We start from the raw sequence: 23,140 nt of genomic DNA, 5'->3' as shown, positions 1-23,140 counted from the left end.
GTAAGATTATTTCCTTTTTTATGTTGTATCTGCCAACAGTGTTGCTCACTCACCAAAGCTGTCAAAATCCAATACTGCTCTGTCGGTCGTGCACAAGACAAACGTTTCATTCGATGGTATGGAAAATGCCTGCAGAAAATAAACATGAAAATGTCTTGGTCTGAAATGCATGACACTTAGGCAACAACACCGCCTAAATTATATATCGTATGATTTTTCAAAAAAGAAAAAAAGTGACAGATTAGGCTTTAGAATGAAAGATATGTTGTTATTGTAAATGTTAAAACGTACATTCAACTGGTGGGTCTTATTTTGCTCACTTGTCTTATTACCGACTCCCTACTGACTTCTGCTTCCTTATTACAGACTTATGCTCCCTAAATGAATACAAGAATGCTCGCCACAAATGTTACATTTGTGGCGAGCATTCTTGAATGCGAATGCTCGCCACCTACATGTAACAAATGTAAAACTATGCCTAAACCTGACCTTATTCCTGAGGTTTTAGGAAAGATACGTTTAGCAAAAGCTGGCGACGACCTATTCCGAGGTCGGCGGATTGGCCTGGGGGCGAGCATGTTTTGGGGCGAGCGTTCTTGTTGTCCACACAGCCAAGGGGAGCTGTAAATTTACCTCTTTTATTTGTCGAATGAACTCATTGAAGTCCACGTTGAACGCGTCCAACACCTCCCCCGTGGCCTCTTTTGCCGCTCGCTCGAAGCGGCAGTCATACACAACAAGTCTTTTACGCTTTCCTGGTTCGATGCCGTTGAAGGACGCTTCGAGGCGGTCCACGGGATCCATCTGCCCCGACATCCTGTCCTACCTGAGTTGCGAGATAGTGGTGGAAAAATTACTCACATTTTATACTTAATTTAACAGGGGTTGATACTAACGGTTGCCTGACTGATAAGTGATCGTGGCACGTAAATGAAACATTTTGGGCAAGTAGACTTTGCTTTCAGGTTGCCCAACGTGCAAGTGCGTTTGAATGGGGAAGCAATCGTCTTCATTAAATATTTACTGGTGGTTATTCAATATTCATGAAAGAACAAATAATGCTACTGTTTCACAATAGTCCAGCAGCCGAGGTGGACGGATGGGAAATTTGGTATATAGTCATTTTAGGCCAATATATAATTGGCCTAAAATATTGTCTATAGGCCTACTCTATATACATAAATTCGTGAATCCACTTGCCTATACTTCCAGTATAGGGATTTTTTTTAAGGGTTTTCTTGTGACCCTTCCATTAACATCCTATGCAGGCAAAACTTTTTTTTTTGTGGCAAGATACTTTTAAACCTGTTCATAGACTATTTTTTCCATCACTTTCAAGATGGAGCTTTAGAATAGAAACAGGGCGGTAGTTGCCGAAGTCTAATTTGCTCCCTTTCTTGTGCAGGGAGGTTACTTTGGTCAGTTTGAAGTCTTGGGGGACCTGTCCCTGTTTGATGGAGAGGTTTATTATGTGGGCGATGATTGGAGCTATAGAGATGGCTGAATCTCTGAGAATTTAGAGGGAATATTGTCATGGCCAGTGGCCTTGTGGGGTTGAAGGGCTCTGAGTTTTGAGCACCGAGTCCTCAGTTGTTACCATTTTCAGCTTCTTTAAAACACCTAGGTTTTTGTAGAAGGCTTTGATGAAAATGCCCAGAGTGGGAGGGCAGTTTGTTAACCAGCGTTGTTGCAATGTTTGTAAAGAAGTTGGCCACATCTAGCTTGTCAGTGATGAGGGTGTCGTTCGATTTGATGTTTTTAAACCTAGTTTTTAGTTTCTGACTGCAGCCTAGTTGGTTGTTAAGTAGCTTCCAGAGCTCTGCTTTATCATTGATAGTTACTTTTTGCGGATTTGGTCATGGCAGTTACAATGTTTCTTAGCTTGTTACGTTGGATTTTTAGGATGCCCAGTTGGGTTTAGAGATCACTGTCGAAGCGCTGGGCTTAGGGCTAGCTTGGACTTACATTTAAGTTCAGAGCATTATTCATTGCAGTCAGAAATGTCCAAATTCATCCATGTATAGAGGGTATGAGCATGCATAAAGTTAATGGCAGATCGAGTGGCAAAGTGAGTGACAAAGTGTCACTTTTCTGTTTGGATGTATGAGCTGTCAAGGCCAGAAAGTAGTTTTTTAGCACTCAGTAGGCATTCCCGCATAACTTCCGGATATGATGTCACACGCATACCCTCAATTACAGTCGCCAATCAGGATTTTCTCTACACATTCCTATTTCCTCCCCAGCTAAGCACCCCTCAAGTATGTCATAGAAGGCGGTGCCAACTAATACTGATTTTGCTTTTTTTTTAATTAATTCAACCCACAGTTTCAATTTCATCATGCCGCAAGTCGAGTACGAGTTTCTGTTGTTTGTCCCTATTGTAAACAAGTGTAATGCTTTATGGTGTCGTCAACTCACAGTTAACAGTTTTTTGTATTGAGTTGTACTTGAAATGTACTGTAATTCTGCAAACTATTACAAAATCAATCAATCTGATGATGGGATAGTTCTCTATTTCAACTTCTTGGTCTCAACCGTCTTCGGTAGACTCATCGAGTTTAGTTTCAGAGAAACAGAGGATGTTTGCCTCCCTTTACTTTAACAATATTTTCCAAATCATATTTAATTTTTTACGAGGTGCATACCTATTCTGTTACCAAATAATACCATTACCACACATACCGTAGTTACACGCCGAGTGGAGTGAGTCGTCTTCACTTCACTCTCCACAACGATGCTAACGGTAGCAAACGTTAATTGTAACCGCTGGCCGTTCCTGGGTCTTCACGACAATAATTTCGACCTCGGGGGACTAGTTATCGATTACAGTGTCTGTTTCCTCCACTGTTTACTGTTTTTGTTAATTAGCTCGACTTCTTTCGACCACATTTTGGAGACGGGTACAGTCTTAACATTTTGTGTGTTGTCCAGTCCTTCCTGTTTTTTCTCCCATGATTCTTTCAACTCTACGCAGCTGCGGGGAAAACGAATTTTGGGCGGCAGCGTCTAGTGAGCAGATCTAATGAACAGATTTAAGGCTTCCGGTGGACGATCTCTTCAAAATAAGAGTACCCTCTAGACTATTGAAAAAAAGTTTAATTTGCACATTAAAACTACAAATTAAGCATTTAAATGATGCTATATGATACTATAAGACACACATTATGTTTCTGTGTAAAAATAGGTAATTAAATCATTATAATAATAATAATAAAGTTATTTAAATGGATAAATACTATTCACTGGAGTGCATGGACTTTATAAAGTGGACACTGGACAAAAGACGGCTCCGCGAGGCAACTATCTGGACATACCCACGCGTTCGGGGAGATGTCCTCTACCACACCCCACTCTCCGCTAAGCGGGAGAGGTGTAAAATTCACAGCAGCAGACCTTCTACTGAGGTCAACGCTCACAAAAGTACCGTTTCCAGACCCAGAATGGACACTGGACAAAGAGGCCTCCGCGAGGCAACTATCTGGACATACCCACGCGTTCGGGGAGATGTCCTCTACCACACCCCACTCTCCGCTAAGCGGGAGAGGTGTAAAATTTGTCCAGTGTCCATTCTGGGTCCGGAAACGGTACTTTTTTGAGCATTGACCCCAGTAGAAGGTCTGCTGCTGGGAATTTTACACCTCTCCCGCTTAGCGGAGAGTGGGGTGTGGTAGAGGACATCTCCCCGAACGCGTGGGTATGTCCAGATAGTTGCCTCGCGGAGCCGTCTTTTGTCCAGTGTCCATTCTGGGTCCGGAAACGGTACTTTTTTGAGCATTGACCCCAGTAGAAGGTCTGCTGCTGTGAATTTTACACCTCTCCCGCTTAGCGGAAAGTGGGGTGTGGTAGAGGACATCTCCCCGAACGCGTGGGTATGTCCAGATAGTTGCCTCGCGGAGCCGTCTTTTGTCCAGTGTCCATTCTGGGTCCGGAAACTGTACTTTTTTGAGCATTGACCCCAGTAGAAGGTCTGCTGCTGTGAATTTTACACCTCTCCCGCTTAGCGGAGAGTGGAGTGTGGTAGAGGACATCTCCCCGAACGCGTGGGTATGTCCAGATAGTTGCCTCGCGGAGCCGTCTTTTGTCCAGTGTCCATTCTGGGTCCGGAAACGGTACTTTTTTGAGCATTGACCCCAGTAGAAGGTCTGCTGCTGTGAATTTTACACCTCTCCCGCTTAGCGGAGAGTGGGGTGTGGTAGAGGACATCTCCCCGAACGTGTGGGTATGTCCAGATAGTTGCCTCGCAGAGCCGTCTTTTGTCCAGTGTCCATTCTGGGTCCGGAAACGGTACTTTTTTTAGCATTGACCCCAGTAGAAGGTCTGCTGCTGTGAATTTTACACCTCTCCCGCTTAGCGGAGAGTAGGGTGTGATAGAGGACATCTCCCTGAACGCATGGGTATGTCCAGATAGTTGCCTCGCGGAGGCCTCTTTTGTCCAGTGTCCACTTTATAAAGTCCATGCACTCCAGTGAATAGCATTTATCCATTTAGATAACTTTTATTATTATTTAATTACTTATTAGTTATTTAATTACTTATTTTTACACAGAAACATAATGTGTGTCTTTACAATAACTGTAATGTAATAATAATACTAATTGTTATAATAGGTGTATTAGTGCTTGCTGAAGTAGGAACCTTTATTGCTTAGATAGGAACCTTGCTTATACAGGTGCGTGACGCACGGTACCTGTTGTTGGTTGCACTAGAGTCTAGACTGAGCTGACAGGTTGTTGTCTCCACCAGGCCGAAGGCATGTGGGGAGAGTATGTTTTGCACTCCGTCCGTCCGTTTGTGTGTCCGTCCGTCCGTGTGTCCGTGAACAGCTAATCTCGGCCACCGTTAACCCGGTCGATGGCAAATTTTGCACACACACTCCCTGGATGCCAACGATGAATCTCTGCCCCAAACTTTCCAGAACGGCCTGTTATAGCGCCACCAGGAGGCCGCTTTGTGCAAAACAAGTTTTTGCACAGTACACCTACAGATTTTGTCCAAACATCACGCAAATTGGTACACACACTCCCTGGATGCCAACGATGAACCTCTGCCCCAAACTTTCCAGAACGGCCGTGTTATAGCGCCACCAGGAGGCCGCTTTGTGCAAAACAAGTTTTTGCACAGTACACCTACAGATTTTGTCCAAACATCACGCAAATTGGTACACAGTCTCTCTAGAGCCATTCAACCAAACCGGTCTTTCAGATTTCTCAGACTCCATCCTGATTGGTTAAGATTGGCTTCCAAAGTTCACAGGAGTGCTCAGTTTCAAACAAAATGCTGCAAATCATGAACACATCGCGTGATTTCCGTCAAATTGTGCACCCACATTCCCACTAGGCCCAGGACAAAATGCCACATGAACAATTTCAACTCAGCCTCAAGGTGGCGCTATAACTGGCCGAAAAGTGTTTTTACCTCTAACTGCACGGATCTGTGGATAACCTGGTGGAGACCTGTGCCCAGAAGGGCACTTTTTCTAGTTTATTACTACTCTGAGCACGGGACTTTATAATAAACTATTGCCCGGCTGGGCTAAACTACAATCCTTGTTGGGTGATTCTTAACGAAAAGAACACACTTTTACACTAATAATGTAATGTAATAGTTATTTAATTAACGAATTAAAAAACCTTATTTTATTCTGAAGGCAACCGGATGTCTTAAATCTGCTAGCTCTCAGACAGGAAGTTCTAAATTTGCTCATAAGACGGAGCCATTTTGGGCATGTATGTTGGTGGTGTGAGCAAACTGCGCATGCGCTCGCACGCTGTGGGGGCAAAAATATATGTTTTTTGACTTGTCGTCATTTACTTTTATGGATACGATTAAGCACTGTAAACCACTAAACCCTGTTTCTAAATCTACATGTTTTATAGTGCGTATCAGCGCGTGTTGCGCACATGCGCGTGTCTTATCGTTTCCAGAGCCCCCTCTCTCTGATCTCCTTGATTGTTTGATAGAAAGTCCAGACAATAAAATCCTTCCTTCTAACGTCCTTCTGTTATGGCACAAGTATGAACCGAGCAAATATGCACCATTAAAGTAGTGTAATAGCATGGAAAACTCACTGTTACATTTACAAGCTCGTCATGTCACTCTAGCAAAGTGATTGATCTGTGTCCCACTTCCCAGAACAAGGATGCCCCTTTTGGGATATTTTGCTGGGCCCTTTCTCATGCCAATAAAGCTCCTTGAATTGAAATTTGAATTTAATTGACAAACTGGATTGAGTTTGAAATACATTGTTTTCAGAGGGGCGCAATAAATATCAGCAATTTTAGCCACGTGTGCAACATGACAACTGTTTTAAAGTATTGTACAGTACAGTGACAACTCCAGAGCCATAGGGTTGGCCTACAAAGTGACGTAATCCCTGTGCACTGCAGGCAGTGAGGCATCATCACTCCGCGACGCCTGTCCCTGTGAGCACATCTAGCCATCAGCAGGCGTGAACTTGAAGCTCAAGATTTCTTCTTCGTGGGTTTTTTAGACAGCTGGTGGATGGAAAATAAGCTCCACCTCCGCGTCCGACGGACGCTACGGACAGTCTCAAATGGACGCGACGGACAGACTCAAATGGAAGCCGCGCACAAGCGTGAAGATGAAGCGCGTCACCCGGCAGTGATAGGCACTAGCCAATGGAACAGATGCAGCCTGCAGCCCGTCCACTGGGAGGAGTTATACTTGTAGTTGTCTTCTTTCACGCTGTCAAACGCCCCCTGGGAGGGAATTGTGAAGCCATGTCAAGGGATACAGGAAGACATCTGGGCAGTGGGCAGCTCGAACTGCTCGAAGTAACATTATGTCCAAATTGTTAACAAAACATTGAAAAATCGTCTGAAGAAATAAAGTAAAGCATTGGTTCTCATGTTTGCTTCAGATCACCCCTGTAATCTTTTCATCCATGGCACCCCTGGCTGAATTACATTGTCATTTACTGTAACCCTGATCCATGACATTGAAAATAACTTTTTTTTATACTTTATAAAATAGTCCGTTCTCTTCATCATGTGCTGCCCTTCTCATCACCATTATCCATCTCCGTGGTGGTCTAGTGGTTAGCGTGCGGCGCTCTCACCGCCGCGTGCGGCGCTCTCACCGCCGCGGCCCGGGTTCGATTCCCGGTCAGGGAACTCTGTTTTATGATGAATTCCTGTTCTGTTCTTTAACTATATAGAAGTGTCTATTTGTACGTCTTTAATGTTTTGATGAATTGAACAATGTGGACCCTGTTGTAAACAAGTGTAATGCTTAATTGGTTCGTCCACTCACAGTTAACAGTCTTTGTATTGAGTTTGTGCTTGAAATGTATTGTAATTCTGCAAACTGTTAATAAATATTTAAATCAATCAATCAAAAATCTCCTTCTCACCGCCGGGTGACACACGCTTGTCGGCAGCTTACATCTGACGCCGCGCGGAGGAGAGCGTCAGATGTAAGTTGTCCGTCCGCAAGTCGTCGGCGAAAACAAAACTAGTTTTAAAACTCCTCGGCCGGGAGGCGTACCCGGGTCCCCCGTTCCAAAGGCAAGTACATTAACCAGTCGACTGTCGACTGACTCCATAGCCAAGTAGCAAGGCAGCAACATATTATAGAGCCTACACTAGAATGCGCCTTTGTCTGTGTCAACATCTTGTCACTCAAACGTCCCTCTCACGCCCACTTCGCTAACGAAGAAATAGAGGACTACAGGCGTTTAAATAGGCTTCCGTGTGCGTCTCCTCTAGGAACCGCCCAAAGCCCCGGAAGGATTTAAAGTGAGACCTGACGCGACGGACAACTGAAGCTTTCACGCCTGCCAGTGTAGCCACAGCCTGTGTCTGCGTCTTGCAAGTTGCAATGCATCACTCACGTGCGTTTCCGAAAACATGGCAGCGTGTGTGATTATTTTTTGACCAACAACAACTGCTTGAAATATTCAAAATATGTCTGTGGAGTTTCAGAATGTGAGCGGACACGTTGTTGACGCCTCTTCACATATTGATCAGGGATACTCGCGATGCGTCCGATGGAGAGGAGGTCACAAGCAACACTTCAGCTGTCGTTTCAAAAGGCAGTGTTTTGAGATTGTACAGAGTCGTTTTGCAGTCAGTTCAAGTGGTAACTTTAACGTCACTGATGATGTGGATACTAGAGAAAGTCCAGACCAAATCCAGACAATTAAACCAACAAAAGTAAGTTAGCTATAGCTGTCACCATGATAGCCCTAGAATGTATGTGAATCGTGATGTTACGGTTAGCCTAGCCCCTTTCGGGACCCTGCCATACAGAGTTACGACAACTCCGTTCACTTCATGGGTCCAGTCCAATGGCTCTTCTACATAGACGTAACTGTGGACGACACCATAAAGTATTACACAATTGTTTACAATAGGGCCACCATGTTCAATTCATCATAACAATTATTAACAAAAACAAATACAGTGAGGGGAAAAAGGGGTGGGTGCCGGGTGGGGGATTCAGGTTTTACGGGGGCCAGTTTCGAATTGCAGCCACGAAAAACACTCCAACAAAGTGATTTGAAACTAGAGGACTGTCTATCTGACTCCAAGTCTTAGGAATTATTTAATGGGTGAGTAGTACACACGAGCACATTATGCCACGCATGTCGCGCAGCTAACCGATGGCATCGATCTATATGGCTCTGTATTGTGAAATACTTGTATTTAACATCAGAGATTCAGAGACATTCTAGGGCTATCACCATGACACATGATGTGCATGACACGGAATTGAAAATATTGTTTAGTTAGTATTATGCTGTTATTCAGTGGTGTAAGTAGCCAACTGCATTTACTGTACAATTTTGAGGTATTTCTTTTTTACTTTAGTGGAGTATTTCCCATTTTCAGTACTTTTACTTTCCACTACATCTAAGAGGCAAATATTATACTTGTTTCTCAACTTTAGTTTCTAGTTAACTTTGGATATTATTTGTATTACTAAACATACATTAACCATTTAAGCTCTTATTTTGGCTATTGAAAAAGTTGAAATGGGACATTCTGCATAATGAGTACTTTTACATTTTGGTACTTTAAGCATATTCTGATCCCAATACTTTTTTACTTTTACCAAAGCTAAATGAATACTACCAGACTTTACATTGTAATGTAACATGTATTTCTATATTGTGGTATTGATACCTTCTGAAAAAAAAATATATATATAGTAATTTTTCCACCGCTGCTGTTATTCTTCTCTCATCAGAAAAGAAAACGGAGACACAGTCAGCTAAACCAAGGGGAAATTGATTCTCAAGTCTACCATGACAAGGTAAGTTGTATTTTGGAGATGTTCATTTACTTACTGTACCTCAAGTAGTCCTAAATTATCATCACAACAAATGCTAACCAGTCTGGTTTGGCAACTGGCGAGATTTCCACAATGTGTCATGATGTGCAAAATCTGCAAATGTACTTAGCTAATACAATGTATTCTGCTACTAATACAGATCAGGGTTGTCATTCTGGAAGGAACTAAATCCTTGGTGAATGGTGCGAAATCTCATGGATATCTGGATGGTGTGTATAAAATTATGACTTTATCAACAGTGTCAGCCAGGCACACTCACATAGACATACTATACACATGCACACTGTAGAATACACATGCACACTGCCCCGAGCTAAAGAAGACATACTGTACAACAAACCTAACCTCACAAATAGTAAGAAAGTGGCGACACGGCCACGCATTGATCTCGCTGCAAAGCGGGTGCCTATGGGCTATAGTTCCAAACATTGTAACTATTCCATTGAGAATTTGAGATAGAATGCGCACTTCCACATTACTCTGGCCTGACCCTAACCTCACAAACACTATGCAAAAACCTGTTCGCGAAACACGGGGAAAAGAGACACTCCCATGATCAATTAGGGCATTCATTAACCAAAATAACACAAAACGTTTACATCTGAAGATAAGAGGTGAAAGACCGGATGAAAGACCAAGTTGACAACCTTATGACCTTACAGGTGTTACAGCTGCCATGGAAGACCCCCTTCCCAACCAGGACTGTAACCTAGCAGCCCTTTGTGACATGGCCAAAGAGCTCCCTCTAGTGGACAGTGGTGACCAGGATGGCAACCTCGTTCAGTTAATTGGTACCGCTGAGGACGGCTGTGCAGCAAACCTTGATTTGTTTTCTCGCATAACGGAGAACAGCTCAAACTGGGCAGTGGAGGTTACACTGATGGGCGAGAAATATATCATACCTCCACAGACGACCTTCTTGCTCTCTGACTTCTCTGCCATGCAGCCGCTAGTCCATTGTGAGTGGAGATTTGTCAGTCAGCCTTACCTCTCCTCATGGGCTCTATGCACACAGAATAACTCCTACTTCCGGGCCCTATAATACTAATTAAGGCTCTGTTCCGTTTAGTGTACAGTGGTTCTCATACTTTAATTTCAAGGACCCCATAACTCTGAGAGTGTACAAATGAAACGTAACGGTCCATTTGGTACACTCTCAGAGTTACAGACAGTCCATCATTATTTAATTTATTGTTAATTGTCTCCACCAGGCCGAAGGCATGGGGAGAGAGTATGTTTTGCACTCCGTCCGTCCGTCCGTGTGTCCGTGTGTCCGTGTGTCCGTGTGTCCGTGTGTCCGTCCGTGACAAGCTAATCTCGGCCACCGTTAACCCGGTCGATGCCACATTTTGCACACACACTCCCTGGATGCCAACGATGAACCTCTGCCCCAAAATTTCCAGAACGGCCTGTTATAGCGCCACCAGGAGGCCGCTTTGTGCAAAACAAGTTTTTGCACAGTACACCTACAGATTTTGTCCAAAAATCCCGCAAATCGTTACACAGTATCTCCATAGTCATGTGCTCAAGACGGATGTGTCTGATATTTCATATTCCATCCTAATTGGCTTAACATTGGCTTTCAAATTTTGCAGGATTGGCCTGTTTTGAACAAAAAACCTCAAATCATGAACGCAGCGTGCAATTTCACGTGAAATCTTTCACGCACTTTCCTACTAGGCTGAGGAATATAGCCCACCCATTTCACATTGCCCTGTTATAGCGCCACCAACAGGTGGATTGTGCATGCGTGCCATCAACACGGATCTGCACCATTTCCCATATTCCATCCTGATTGGCAAAGATTGGAACAAACAAACAAAAAACATGTTTATATTACTCCTAAATATTCCTATCCTCCTGGTGGAGACCTGTGCCCAGAAGGGCACTTTTTCTAGTTTTCACATGCATTTGGAGCCTAACAGTTGCATTTTTATTTTTTAATACAGATGGAAGGAGATTTGACCTAATAGTTATGGACCCACCATGGGAGAACAAGTCCGTGAAAAGGAGTGGCAGGTATACAGTTAAACACAACATTATAGTGGTGACGTGTAGGGGTGCAACAATTAATATCCAACTAATCTGTTTAATAATCATAATGTATTCTTGATTTTATTTATTCTTCTGTACTAAATCACTGTGCCCTCACAAGCACACATGTGCGCAGTGCTGCGCACACTGTCTCACACACACACACACACACACACGCATTATTGTGTTTTTATTGTTTTGACAAATATGTACAAATACACTGCATGTTTATGAATATGCATTTTGTCAATGAAGATGTCAATCAATCAATAACCGAATACTCTGTTGTTATTTCCATGCAGGTACAGATTTCTGCCCTCATCCAAGCTGAGGTTTCTCCCCATTCCGCTGTTGGCCTACCCAGGCTGCTTGGTGGTCACCTGGGTTACAAACAGGCCCAGCCACCTGCGTTATGTCCGTGAAGAGCTGTATCCACACTGGGGCGTAGAAGTCCTTGCTGAATGGTTCTGGGTCAAGGTAAGAGCTGTACCCCATAGATTTAAAAATAATATTGCACAACCAATATGTCAATTTGAAGATATCATTCCCTGCTTTCGTATGACATGAAAAAACGAAAATGAAGAATAATCGACTTAGCATCGGTCACAATTGGTCAGAAATTAATGTTCATGTTTTAAGAGGACAATGCACCAGAGGCAATCGGGAAACCTACATTAAATCCTTTGAATTTGCCTCTGGGGGCACCGCCCGCAAACCGTGTGTAGAGACTGAATGCCGGCCCGTTCACTCTCCTTCAGCTCTCCTCTTCCGGTGGTGTGTCTTTGTTTTCATTCCTGACAAACTCTATACACGGTGTAACGGATGTTGCTGATAGATTCAGCTGCGGAGCTCTGAATCTGTCTTAAGAGTTATAGTTTTTAAATTGTATGTATAAAATTCCTATTTTGGACATTGTGCTTTATTACTTTTTTTTTATTATTATCTTTTGATTATTGGTACTTTCAAGGTATTTTATATTAAAACTATTTGTCATATTTGCCCTGTGCATTTTAGTTTTTGCAAATCCTGAAAATGCAGCATGATCATGACAAACCTATGCGTTGTTTGACTTTTTAAGATGCATTGAGGCTGTGTTATTCTCCCTCAGGTAACCAGGTCTGGTGAGTTTGTCTTTCCACTGGACTCGCAGCACAAGAAGCCTTATGAGTTGTTGGTGCTCGGACGATACCGCAAGGCTGGAAAGAACACAGCCAGGTATGAAGGCTTTATCAGTGTTATTCTTTGCCAATGAGCTCAATCTTTTTTTTTTATAGTTTATTTTGTATTATTTTATTTTTAAACTGTAATTTTATGAATGTAATAAAGTGTACTAGTAATAGTTACTCTGTCTTTCTTCAGCTCTTCAATGAAGTCAGAAGTCCCTGTGGAGGACCAGCATGTGATTGTCAGTGTTCCATCAGCCCTTCACTCCCACAAGCCCTCACTTTCTGGTAAATATTCCCAACATTTTTCTGGTTACGGCATATCTTTAATAATTGAATATATTTGGTAGTAGACTACTAGTAGTAACTAGTGTTGCGTGGGTCAGGGTTTTTTGTATCATCCGCGGGCCCCGTATGTGTTCATAAATTGACTCGTCTCAGCCCGCCCCGCATCACTGGATCAATTTTCACAACCCGTCCTGCAAGCCGCCAACATTATATACACGTCAAATGTCTTTGAATGCAGCTTTTATTTGTCCAAAAGGGTGCTTCGAAACTGCCTTAATAGGCTAATAATATCACTGGCAAGCACGCATGGTCCCGGGTGTTCACTTAGTTTATATTAATTTGTCACACACGTGTGCGAGAGATTGAGAGAAGACAGAGAGGTTGCCTTGAGAGGAGAAAAGAGAGACTCACCCGTGCGTTGCGGACATACAATAGAGTTTTACAACAACAGGACTGGAGGCACAGACGCTGAAAGAAAACGTGACTAAAGGCCTGAGAAAAACTCATTGAAAACTGTTGTCCTTCTCCACGTCGTCCCCAAGCGGTGTGTCCACGGCACACCGCGTGGACACACACACACACACGCACACACACACACACACACACACACACACACACACACACACACACACACACACACGCCATGGAAGTATTCACAGTCAGGAGGAGATCAACCAGCACAGCTCCACAACACTCCTGTAGGCTGCACAAATGTCCTCCCAGGCCAAGTGGCAACAACAATCATTATTTAACCCAACCCAACCCGCCTCACAAATAAAGTGTAAATGTCTTGACTCGCCCTGCGGGTAACCCGCGGGTTACAGTTCAGCCCCCGCAACACTAGTAGTAACACTATCGAAATGTGAGCCACCACAGGCAAAGTGGTACATAAATCCTACAAATGGTCTCCTAAACATGCGTCACCAGACTTTCCACCTCGGAGGAAAGCCTCTGTGTTCCTAAATCGCCTGTGTGATTTGGTCTAGACTAATAAAATCGTATTCCGGTTTGGTGTCTGTATTTTGGCGTCGCTTTGTTTTGGTCCCCCCTGTTTGTTTTAGTCTCGCCAGTTGCTACGAGTTGGAATAAAAGATGGATATACCAAACAAACTATTCCAAGAAGTATATTGTTCTTTGATTTACTTTTTTGACCACCTTTGTTGCCATGCTTTCACCTGTCAGTTTGTTGTCAAGAATACAGCCCAAATATGTAATAAGATGTGTTCACCTTCGCTCTTCCATTGGAAATACTAGACTCCTACATGCTTCCATGTCTCCTAAAAAGGCAGCCGCCTACTACAGATACGGGAAGTAAACCGGAGATGGCATAACTTTAGTTTTTTATCTTGGCTACTACTGGTGTCACTGAGGGTGTTGGCTGATGTAGTAGTGAAATATAACCACTAGAGGGCAATGCTACAGCATTTATGACTTTTCTGTCCAGTGACATGATCCAAAATAATATGAAGAAAGACCCATCATAGTTTTCTTTTTTCACAGAAGGTAAAAGCATTTCTGAGCACTTCTGATTTGCTTCTTAAATCAGTTACGTTTGCAGTTTTTTTAATACATTAAGGAGGTAGACTCTACCTCCTTAATGTATAAAAAACTGCAAAGGTAACTGATGCAAACTGGAAATCCACGCTCGACCTGGTAGAGTGTGGGCGACGGAAGACTTCCAGTTTGATGCCGGGCTCCCCCAGAGTTGATGTCCTTGAGCAAAACAATGAACCCCTAATTTCCTCTACCGTGCATTTATATTGCTTGAAGGCGCTATATAAATGCACAATTCACTGTTCATTAATTTCCAATGACTGCAATCACAACACTTGACAGATCCCTACTGACTGACTATATATGACTTTTGCCAATTAGTCTATATTGTTTATTTTCTTGTGTCTTCAGTAAGTTAAGTGTGCTGTTAAGACGGCAATGAGAGACCTTGACAATGAATATGTAGGGAGCCTATGAATAAGAGTGCCTTGACGTCATTTCCCCCTCTCAGGGGAAGGCGATTTATTGTCTATGGATCGCAACACAGAACAGGAAGGTGTTGCTCAGTGTCCTTTTAGCTCCACAGAAATAGACGATATACTTTGTGAGAATAGAAGGATATTGTTTACCTTTTTCAGTCATGCTGAGGTGTGACACGGTAGAATGTCAATAACAGTGTGTTACAATGATTATGATTATAAGTCTGCCTGAGTGTTTGAATACACAACACAATCATTGCATTAACAGAACCTTCCATACCGTCTTCTACACCAGGGGTTCCCAAACTGGGGAACAAATAAGGTTGGGGGGGGGATTAGCTTAATGTGCAACATAGTTTTTACACTAAACAGTAAACAAACCAACAGTATAAGTGTATACAGGGTAACTGCACATTTCTAAAGTTACAATTTAATTACTTTTAAGACCTTTTTAATACCAAATTGGCCAAATTGTCAAATATTACATGAGAAAGAGGCAAACATTGTGAAAATAGCCAATCTACTACTGTGAGGCGTTGTGATTGTGCTATTTTCACAATAATTATCTATGGAACCGAGTGCTTGTCAGGGTCCCAGTTCAAATATTATTTTGGGGGGTCTGTAGCAACTCATAATGTAATAAGGGCTCATAATTGCGTAAATGTGTTCGTTCATAATGTAACACATTATTACATTATAGAAAAATCTGTTATTACGTTATGCACTGATTATTACATTGAGTTTTTATTACATTTAAATTATTAAAATTATGAGTTGCTACAGCGTCCCTAATATTTTAGTCTAGTTTATATTTGTTGTCAAAATTGTCAATATTTAGTCTTAGTCATCACAGCTTTGTTTTTATTTAGTTTTCATGTAGTTTGTCAGTGAAAAAAGGTAGTCGACGAACATTTCTCGTCACAGTTTTAGTCGATGAACTCAACACAGCTGGCGGCTGACCTTCATTGCTGTGAATAATGTGTTTTCAAGAGAAGCTGCACACGTTTGACAGATACGTTTCACTTCACCGTTCACATGCACACAGGTGCCACCTCTCTCACACTCAACACTTATCCAACACTCAGCAAAGTAATGAGCTCCAAAGCCCCCGGAGTCACAGCCTCGCAGCAGTAGTAGAAAAATATATTTTTAACTTAAGCAAAAGTATCCTGCACCTCCTGGTACCACAGCACCTCTAAGGCCTTTAAAACAAGGCTCCAGACTTCCCAAAACAAACTGGTCAGGCTACTACTTGGCCTCACTCCCCGAACCCACCTCACCCCTGCCCACTTTGACAGGCTGGAATGGCTTAGGGTTGACGACAGAGTACAGCATCTTGCAATGGGTCTGGTCCACAAGATTCGCTACACCACCAAGATACCCATGTACCTGAGGGAGTTCAACAAACCATGTGCAACCCAGATTCGGCACAAACAAGGGACTAAATTAATTTCGTCCTATGCCACTAAAATGTGGAATGCCCTACCAACAGTCATTAAGCCATGCAAATCCCTTGACTCCTTCAAAACTGCTCTCAAAGGGCACTTACGGACGGCTGCAATTTGAAACTGGCCCCCGTAAAATCTGTATCCCCCCTAACTATATGTTTCTTTTTACCTTTTTACCTCTTTGATGATTTCCTGTTTTGACTATATAGTTGTGTATATTCGTACGTCTCTGAATGTTTTGATGAATTGAAAATGGTGGGCCCTATTGTAAACAAGTTTAATGCGTCGTCCACCAGTTTTTGAATTGAGTTGTACTTGAAATGTACTGTAATTCTGCAAACTGTTCAATCAATCAATCAATCAGTCAGTCAGTCAATACATACTGCAATGGAAATGCTCTGTTAAGGTCTGGTAAAGGTCCAGTAAATTGACTTGAGTAAAAGTACAAAAGTGAATCAAATATACTAGTACCAAAATGTACAAGCTCACATTGTGAGCTTGTAGATCTGCCATTTTCTAATAGCCTAAGAATGAATATATATATGACTGAAGTGGTTAATGCATGTTTTGTAATAATATTCAAAATCAACAATGTACTGTAACTACTAACTCAAGTTTTCAAATAATCTTAGTGGAGTAAAAAGTTAATTATTTGCCTCTGAGATGTAGTAGAGACTAGAAGTACTGAAAATTATTGAAAAATGTAAATAGTCCCGTAAAGTAAAGGTTCCTCAAGAAGTTTCTGAGGTACAGTACAGTACTTGAGTAAATGTATTGAATTACCACCACTGCTCTCCACATCAAGCATACACCTAGTCTCTATGATTGCTTGCATTCTCTCTCTCTCTCTCTCTCTCTCTCTCTCTCTTCGCGTCAGAGAGACAAGCATCAGGGAAAGGCCAAACCTGCACCTCTTGACAGGAGGGGGAAGAAGAGCTCTAATTACCCTATTAAGCCTCTGAGAGAGAGAGGGGACATGGCACCAGACTTTGGCCAAGAAATTGCTGAAGAATAAGTGTTATATTACTTTCTCACTTACAGCCATCTTCCGCGGGAGACGGACATTTTCCTGATATTCCATATTAAACTGATCTTTGGGGTAGCCAGTTGAGAAATCTGATTATGCTGTGGAGGGCTCTATTCATACAGTTACAACAATCATATCGTTTAAAATTATTGTGGCAAAAATAATAATCATAATATGCTTAAAACTTAATGTGCCACTTTGGTTTAATCACTTGAACCCCCATTATCCCTATTCTGGGGCAAACGTTTGCCAACAATTTGCATCTACAAGCTCACAATGCGCTATTTTTGTCTAATCAATTTGTGTAGAGTGAAACAAGTAAGACGCGCAAACGCGTGAAGCGAACGCAGCTCGTAAATTGCAATAACAACAATTAGAATAAATTACGTACTTTTTTTTTCTTTTTAGTTAGTAATTTTTTTAAGTTTTCTACTGTGTGTGTGTGTGTGTGTGTGTGTGTGTGTGTGTGTGTGCTACAGCTGCGCCCTCTGGTGGCGGGCGGGTGGTGTCACAGCGGGACAGACACACAGACACACACACAGACAGACACGATCTGCAGGGTCTCATAGTTAGTGCTCAGTGCGTTCGCAATAAGATACAGCTGCCAAAAGGGTATTTACTGTCGGTTCTTGAATGTACTTCCAGTACAGTGAATATCCTAAACTATCTTGCTTGACATAGCAATAAACTATTGAGTCAATTGAACACCCATATTGCAGCTCTTTGAAGTAAAATAATAACAAAAAGTGTTTCAGTTGTTTTTCATTCTTCTAGTGTTAATTTTCCATCTTAGATATGTTCATATCTAACTAATAGCAGTTAAAAGCAAAATGATTATGTATACCAGCGGTTCTCAAAGTGGAGGCGAGTCCAGGGACCCTCAGGAACAGGGTTCCTTGGGGGGGGGGGGGTTCCAAATGGACCGTGACAGTTCTGTAACTCTGAGTGTGCGCAAATGAACGGTTCAATTTAACTTAAAACGGGTCCATTTGGTTCCTTTTGTTGGATGGGGCTGCTTGAAATAAAATGTAAAGGTTTGAGAACCATTGATGTAGAGCAGTGGTCCTCAACATTTTCAGGCTGTGACCTTCCAAAATAATCATATTTTGAACTGGGGACCCTGTAGCAACTCAAGGCTCATAATGTAATAATTGAAATGTAATAAAAACTCATAATGTAATAATCAGTGCATAACGTAATAGCAGATTTTTCTATAATGTAATAATGTAATAACTTGTAACATTATGAACGAAAACATAGCAATTATGAGCCCTTATTACATTATGAGTTGCTACATTTGGACTAGTGGAGAAGAAGTCATTTTATGTTTGGTTGCATGCAGGTGTCACGTTCCGGAAATAGCTGATCTACAAATAATAATAATAAAACTTTATTGCATTTCATGACATGAAATGCAGCTCAAAGTGCTTTACAGAGCAACGGAGAAAGAAAGAAAAGCAAGGCATAAAACAATAAAGCAATTAAAATCAAGAGTGTAGAAGTTGGTCTTGATCTGTGCTTTAAAGATGTCTACAGAGGCTGCCTGTCGAAGGTATAGTGGGAGTTTGTTCCACGCCGTCGGCCCGTAGAAGCAAAAAGCTGCTTCACCGTATTTTTTAGTTGCCAGTTTTTTTAGGCAAAGCGAGCAGGCCAGCAGTGGAAGACCTTAGGGGTGGTTTGAGACATATTTAGGCAGGCAGTCATGTAGGTAGGAAGGTGCGAGACCATTGAGAGCTTTATAAACATATATAAGTAAAATGATTCAAATCAAATGATTTTAAAAACAACCGGAAGCCAATGCAGTGAAGCTAAAACTGGAGTAATATGTTCTCTCATCTTAGTCAGTTGTCAGTCAGTCAGTTGTTTTCTTATAGGCAGTCTAGAAAAAAGTGCATTGCAGTAATCAAGCAGAGAAAAAACAAAGGCGTGGATTCGTGTTTTTGCATTCATGCAATATTTCTAAGGTGAAAAAAGGCAATCTTGGTAACATGATTAATGTGTGAATTAAAATTAAATTCAGAATCAATAATGACCCCCGAGTCCTTTACTGTACTGTTACTTTCTACAGTCAGGTACAGTACTTATTAATGATTATTTCTGCTCACTAGAACCGATTATGAGAACTTCTGTCTTATCCTCATTTAGCTTGAGAAATCTCTCACTCATCCAGCATTTGATGCTAGACAGACAGGTCAACAACGGGTCTAAAGCACAGGGATCATCTAGAGCTACAGAAATATATAGTTGGGTATCATCAGCATAGAAATGGAAATTGACGTGATTGGTAATAAGTTCTCCCAACGGCAGTATGTACATAGAACAATAGAGGACCAAGAATCGAGACCTGTGGAATACAAGAACCGATCTGTTTGTCTGAGTCAAACTCAGCTAGATTGACAACATAACTTCTGTTTGTTAGGTAGGAGGAAAACCAGGACAGGGACCAGACAAACCTATCCATTGCTCCAGACGTTGTATTAAAATGGAATGATCAATCGTGTCAAATGCAGCCGTTAGATCAAGAAGTAAGAGAACGGATACATTTTTCTCTAACACCCTAAGATCATTAATTACTTTTACAAGTGCTGTTTCTGTGCTGTGACCTTTCCTAAAGCCAGATTGGAATTTGTTATGCACCTTATCGTTCTGTAGAAACACATCCAATTAATGAAAGATAAATGTTTCTAAAACCTTGCCCAGAAAGGGCAGATTAGAAATAGTAGTACAAGTAGATCTGCTATTTTTGGCATGCAGCTAAGTATAAATCAGACATTACGATGCCATCACGGCCCACTAAGGTCACATTCCCACCTAATACTTCGGTAGACTCGATGCGAATGGGCGGAGAAGTTGGGATTCTTGCATATTTAATTTGCTGCGGTTGCTGCCTTCACAGTTCACACTGTCATCCGCAGCAATTGGAAAAGCAGCAGGGGGGATCAATGTGTTCCATTCATAAACTAGCCTACACAGTGAAATCTATGGTGATAAAAGTATACTCATAACGCATGTGTCGTGCCGTCTGCGACTGGACCCCCCCCCCCCCCCCCCCTCTCTCTCTCTCACTACGCACGCAGCCACACACTGTTCTTTTGGGCATGGAGGCACAGCGCTGAGCGCACTGATATAACAGACAGCAGCGCAAAAAGTTTACAAGTTTATCGAGATGAAAGTCCCTACTCCCCAGTCCCCAGTCCCCACACAGTGACAGCACTCCATGTTTACGGCACGCACAGACAGACTGACAGAATATTCTGTAGGCTATAATACACTGCAGTGTTTTTATGTGTTTCCTTAAGCAATTGATTAATGTACTCGTCCTCATTTCGATCAGGGCTTCAGTCTCCTCATCGGTAACGGGACATCTTTGCCCTGCGTAAAATATGCCTTCTCCGTCTCCAACTGTGTTCAGCTCCTCACCCGCCACATTGTTTGCTTCATTTCCTTTATTTACTGCGGATTGCATTCACACCTGCACCGAATCGTAATCAAGTGCGATTGGAAGCGAAGTGAAACCCCCGTTTTTGCTCGGAGTAGAATGCGGTTCTTTGATACACATTAGGATTCAAATGAGCCTTCACACCTGCCAAACGAAGTGCACTTTCTGACAATGCGCAGCAGGATTCGTTTTAATCGCAGCAAAGCTTTCTGGTGTGAATGTCACCTAAGATATTTTTTTGTTTTCTGTTGATTTAGTGGACTAAAATCTTATTTTTGTCAACTAAAACTAGAAGACTAACACTAAAACATTTCAGATGACTAAAATGTGACTAAAACTAAATGGAATTGTATTCGAAAGACTATGACTAAAACTAAACAGTGCTACACAGTATCTAGTGTAGAGAGACCAACAAACACTTACTCTTCTGTGATATGGATCACCCTGGGTCTGAAATAAAGTATTGATTGATTGATTGATTGATTGATTGATTGATTGATTGAAACAAGTATTTCATGAAATAATTTTCATTGTAGATTTGCTATTTACATAGTTTGTGTCGTGGGCAAACCTCTTTTGGGTCTTGAGTTAAATAGTTTGGGAACCACTGCAGTGTAGAGAAATGATTGCAGCAATGAGATCTATTATTATTATTATTATTAATATTATTACATTGTGAGTTTGCAATCTTTCATCCTCTTTCTGGTCTCCCATACATCGTTTTGATAGAGGTACTGAGACCATACGTAGGTGCTGAAGCCCAGTGTCTGGAGCTGTTTGCCCGAAGCCTTCAGCCCGGGTGGACGAGCTGGGGTAACGAAGTGATCAAGTTCCAGCACACCAGCTATTTCACCGTGACCCCCATGGTGGACGACGTGATGGCCACACAGACAGAAGAAAGGACAAGACTCAAATATACAGACACGCCGCCCACCAAAGATACGCTCCCCACCACAGACACGCCAGTCAAGTGCTCGGACAACAAGCCCATAGATTCAGAAGAACCTGTTAATTCCACCGACAGACCCACGGCAATGCCAGGGAACTCCACCACAAATGTGTCCACAGAAATATGAGTAAATTCCTCCCTCGTTTCTTCCCTCGCCACTCCCCCTCCTCCCCCTGTGAGCTAATGAGCGCTATGCGCACGGCTCCTCTCCAAGAACTTGTTGTGTCACTGGTATTAATTTGTCTTTGTAAAGATCACGATGCCCCTGAAATAGCTTCCGCTCTGTCCCCTTTGATCTGTGCTTTTCATTCATTTGGAGGTTTTGGTGTTCCCAGAGCTGAAGATGAAAGTGCATGTCCCTATGTATAGATCAAGGTGTTAGTTTTCAACGGAAGTGTTCAAAGTTTCAGCTCATAAGTTGAACACTATTATTATTTTTGAATGGTGCAACCACTCCAAGGAACAGCAATTTCCGTGTACCCTCACCTATGTGACTTTAATGAGTACCAGTATATGACTATTAGTACCATTAGGGGGTGCCAGAAACAGAGAGAGGGATAGTGCTGCACTGTTGCCTGCTAATGAGAGAGAGAGAGAGGGGGGGGGGGAGTTGCACCACTCAGTTCACACGGGTGTGATTTCTTTGCTTTTCAACTGGGGACAGAATGGGACTATTTAGAAATATTGCTGTTTTAACACAATTTAAATGTTTTGTTTAATGTATTTTAGAATGTGGACTATTAAAAGGAGTAGTGAATATATTTCTATCATGAGTCCACTGTCTAATAATTTAATTTTGTTCATGAAACGTCTTTGGGAAAGTATTTTTTTAAATGTTTTGAAATAATAAATACAAAATGTAGGAACCAAAAAAATAAATGGACCCATAAATGTTTGTTCGTGACCCACAAATTAGTCCCTACCCAGTGTTTGGGAACCAGTTAACTAGACTGCTGTTGTGCAATGGGTCATAATTCCATTGTACTAACTCTATAAACCTGCTGAAAGTATAAGGTCGCACACCAGAATTTTATACTGCGATTAAAACGAATCCTACTGCGTATTGTCAATAGTGCACTTTGTTTGGCAAGTGTGAAGGCTCATTCAAATTCTGATGCGGATTTAACAACCGCATTCTACTTCGCCAAAAAACGGGATGCGAACTGGCGACCTTCCGGTATCAAGACCGCGCCGCAAACCGATCGACCACCGCTGCCCCCCATATATTTTATTTTATTTGCATATTTTACGCAGCGCAAAGATGTCCCGTTAGGGCCGTTACCGTGGATAGACGTGGTCAAATGAGGAGACCCAAGCCCTCATCAAAATATGGCCAGATGAGCACATTAATCAATTGCTTAAGGAAATACATAAAACACTGCACTGTGTACAGAATATTCTGTGCATAAACATGGAGAGCTGTCACTGTGTGTGGGGATCCAAGTGAGTCTTTCCTCATCTTGTTTAAATATAAATACTTCAAAATTAAACACAGCATGATCTA

The 23,140-nt window shown here is 42.1% G+C and overlaps 2 protein-coding genes across 2 annotated transcripts in view; one reads left to right on the top strand and one right to left on the bottom strand.

Moving 5' to 3' along the window:
• The window catches only part of smchd1 (structural maintenance of chromosomes flexible hinge domain containing 1), a 42,378-nt gene extending 39,457 nt beyond the window's left edge, over positions 1-2,921 (bottom strand). The window contains exons 1-3 of the mRNA XM_083778674.1: positions 2,683-2,921; positions 634-826; positions 54-129 (exon numbers count right to left, since the gene is read on the bottom strand). Coding sequence (XP_083634800.1) covers positions 54-129; positions 634-816 — 259 coding nt within the window. The 5' untranslated portion in view covers positions 817-826; positions 2,683-2,921. The remainder of the gene's footprint in view (positions 1-53; positions 130-633; positions 827-2,682) is intronic.
• Positions 2,922-7,925: 5,004 nt separating this feature from the next.
• On the top strand, positions 7,926-22,199 carry mettl4 (methyltransferase 4, N6-adenosine; the record flags this gene model as incomplete). The annotated part of the gene is made up of 9 exons (XM_083777732.1): positions 7,926-8,174; positions 9,211-9,276; positions 9,455-9,524; positions 9,978-10,274; positions 11,265-11,334; positions 11,652-11,826; positions 12,458-12,564; positions 12,709-12,800; positions 21,417-22,199. 9 exons carry the CDS (start codon positions 7,926-7,928, stop codon positions 21,761-21,763), a joined length of 1,473 nt encoding a protein of 490 aa, XP_083633858.1. The 3' UTR covers positions 21,764-22,199.
• Between the last annotated feature and the right edge of the window lie 941 nt (positions 22,200-23,140).

This window comes from Protomyctophum parallelum, assembly GCF_964188405.1.
Source record: "Protomyctophum parallelum genome assembly, chromosome: 12".
Lineage (NCBI taxonomy): Eukaryota > Metazoa > Chordata > Actinopteri > Myctophiformes > Myctophidae > Protomyctophum > Protomyctophum parallelum.
This window is presented reverse-complemented; position numbering and strand designations above follow the sequence as displayed.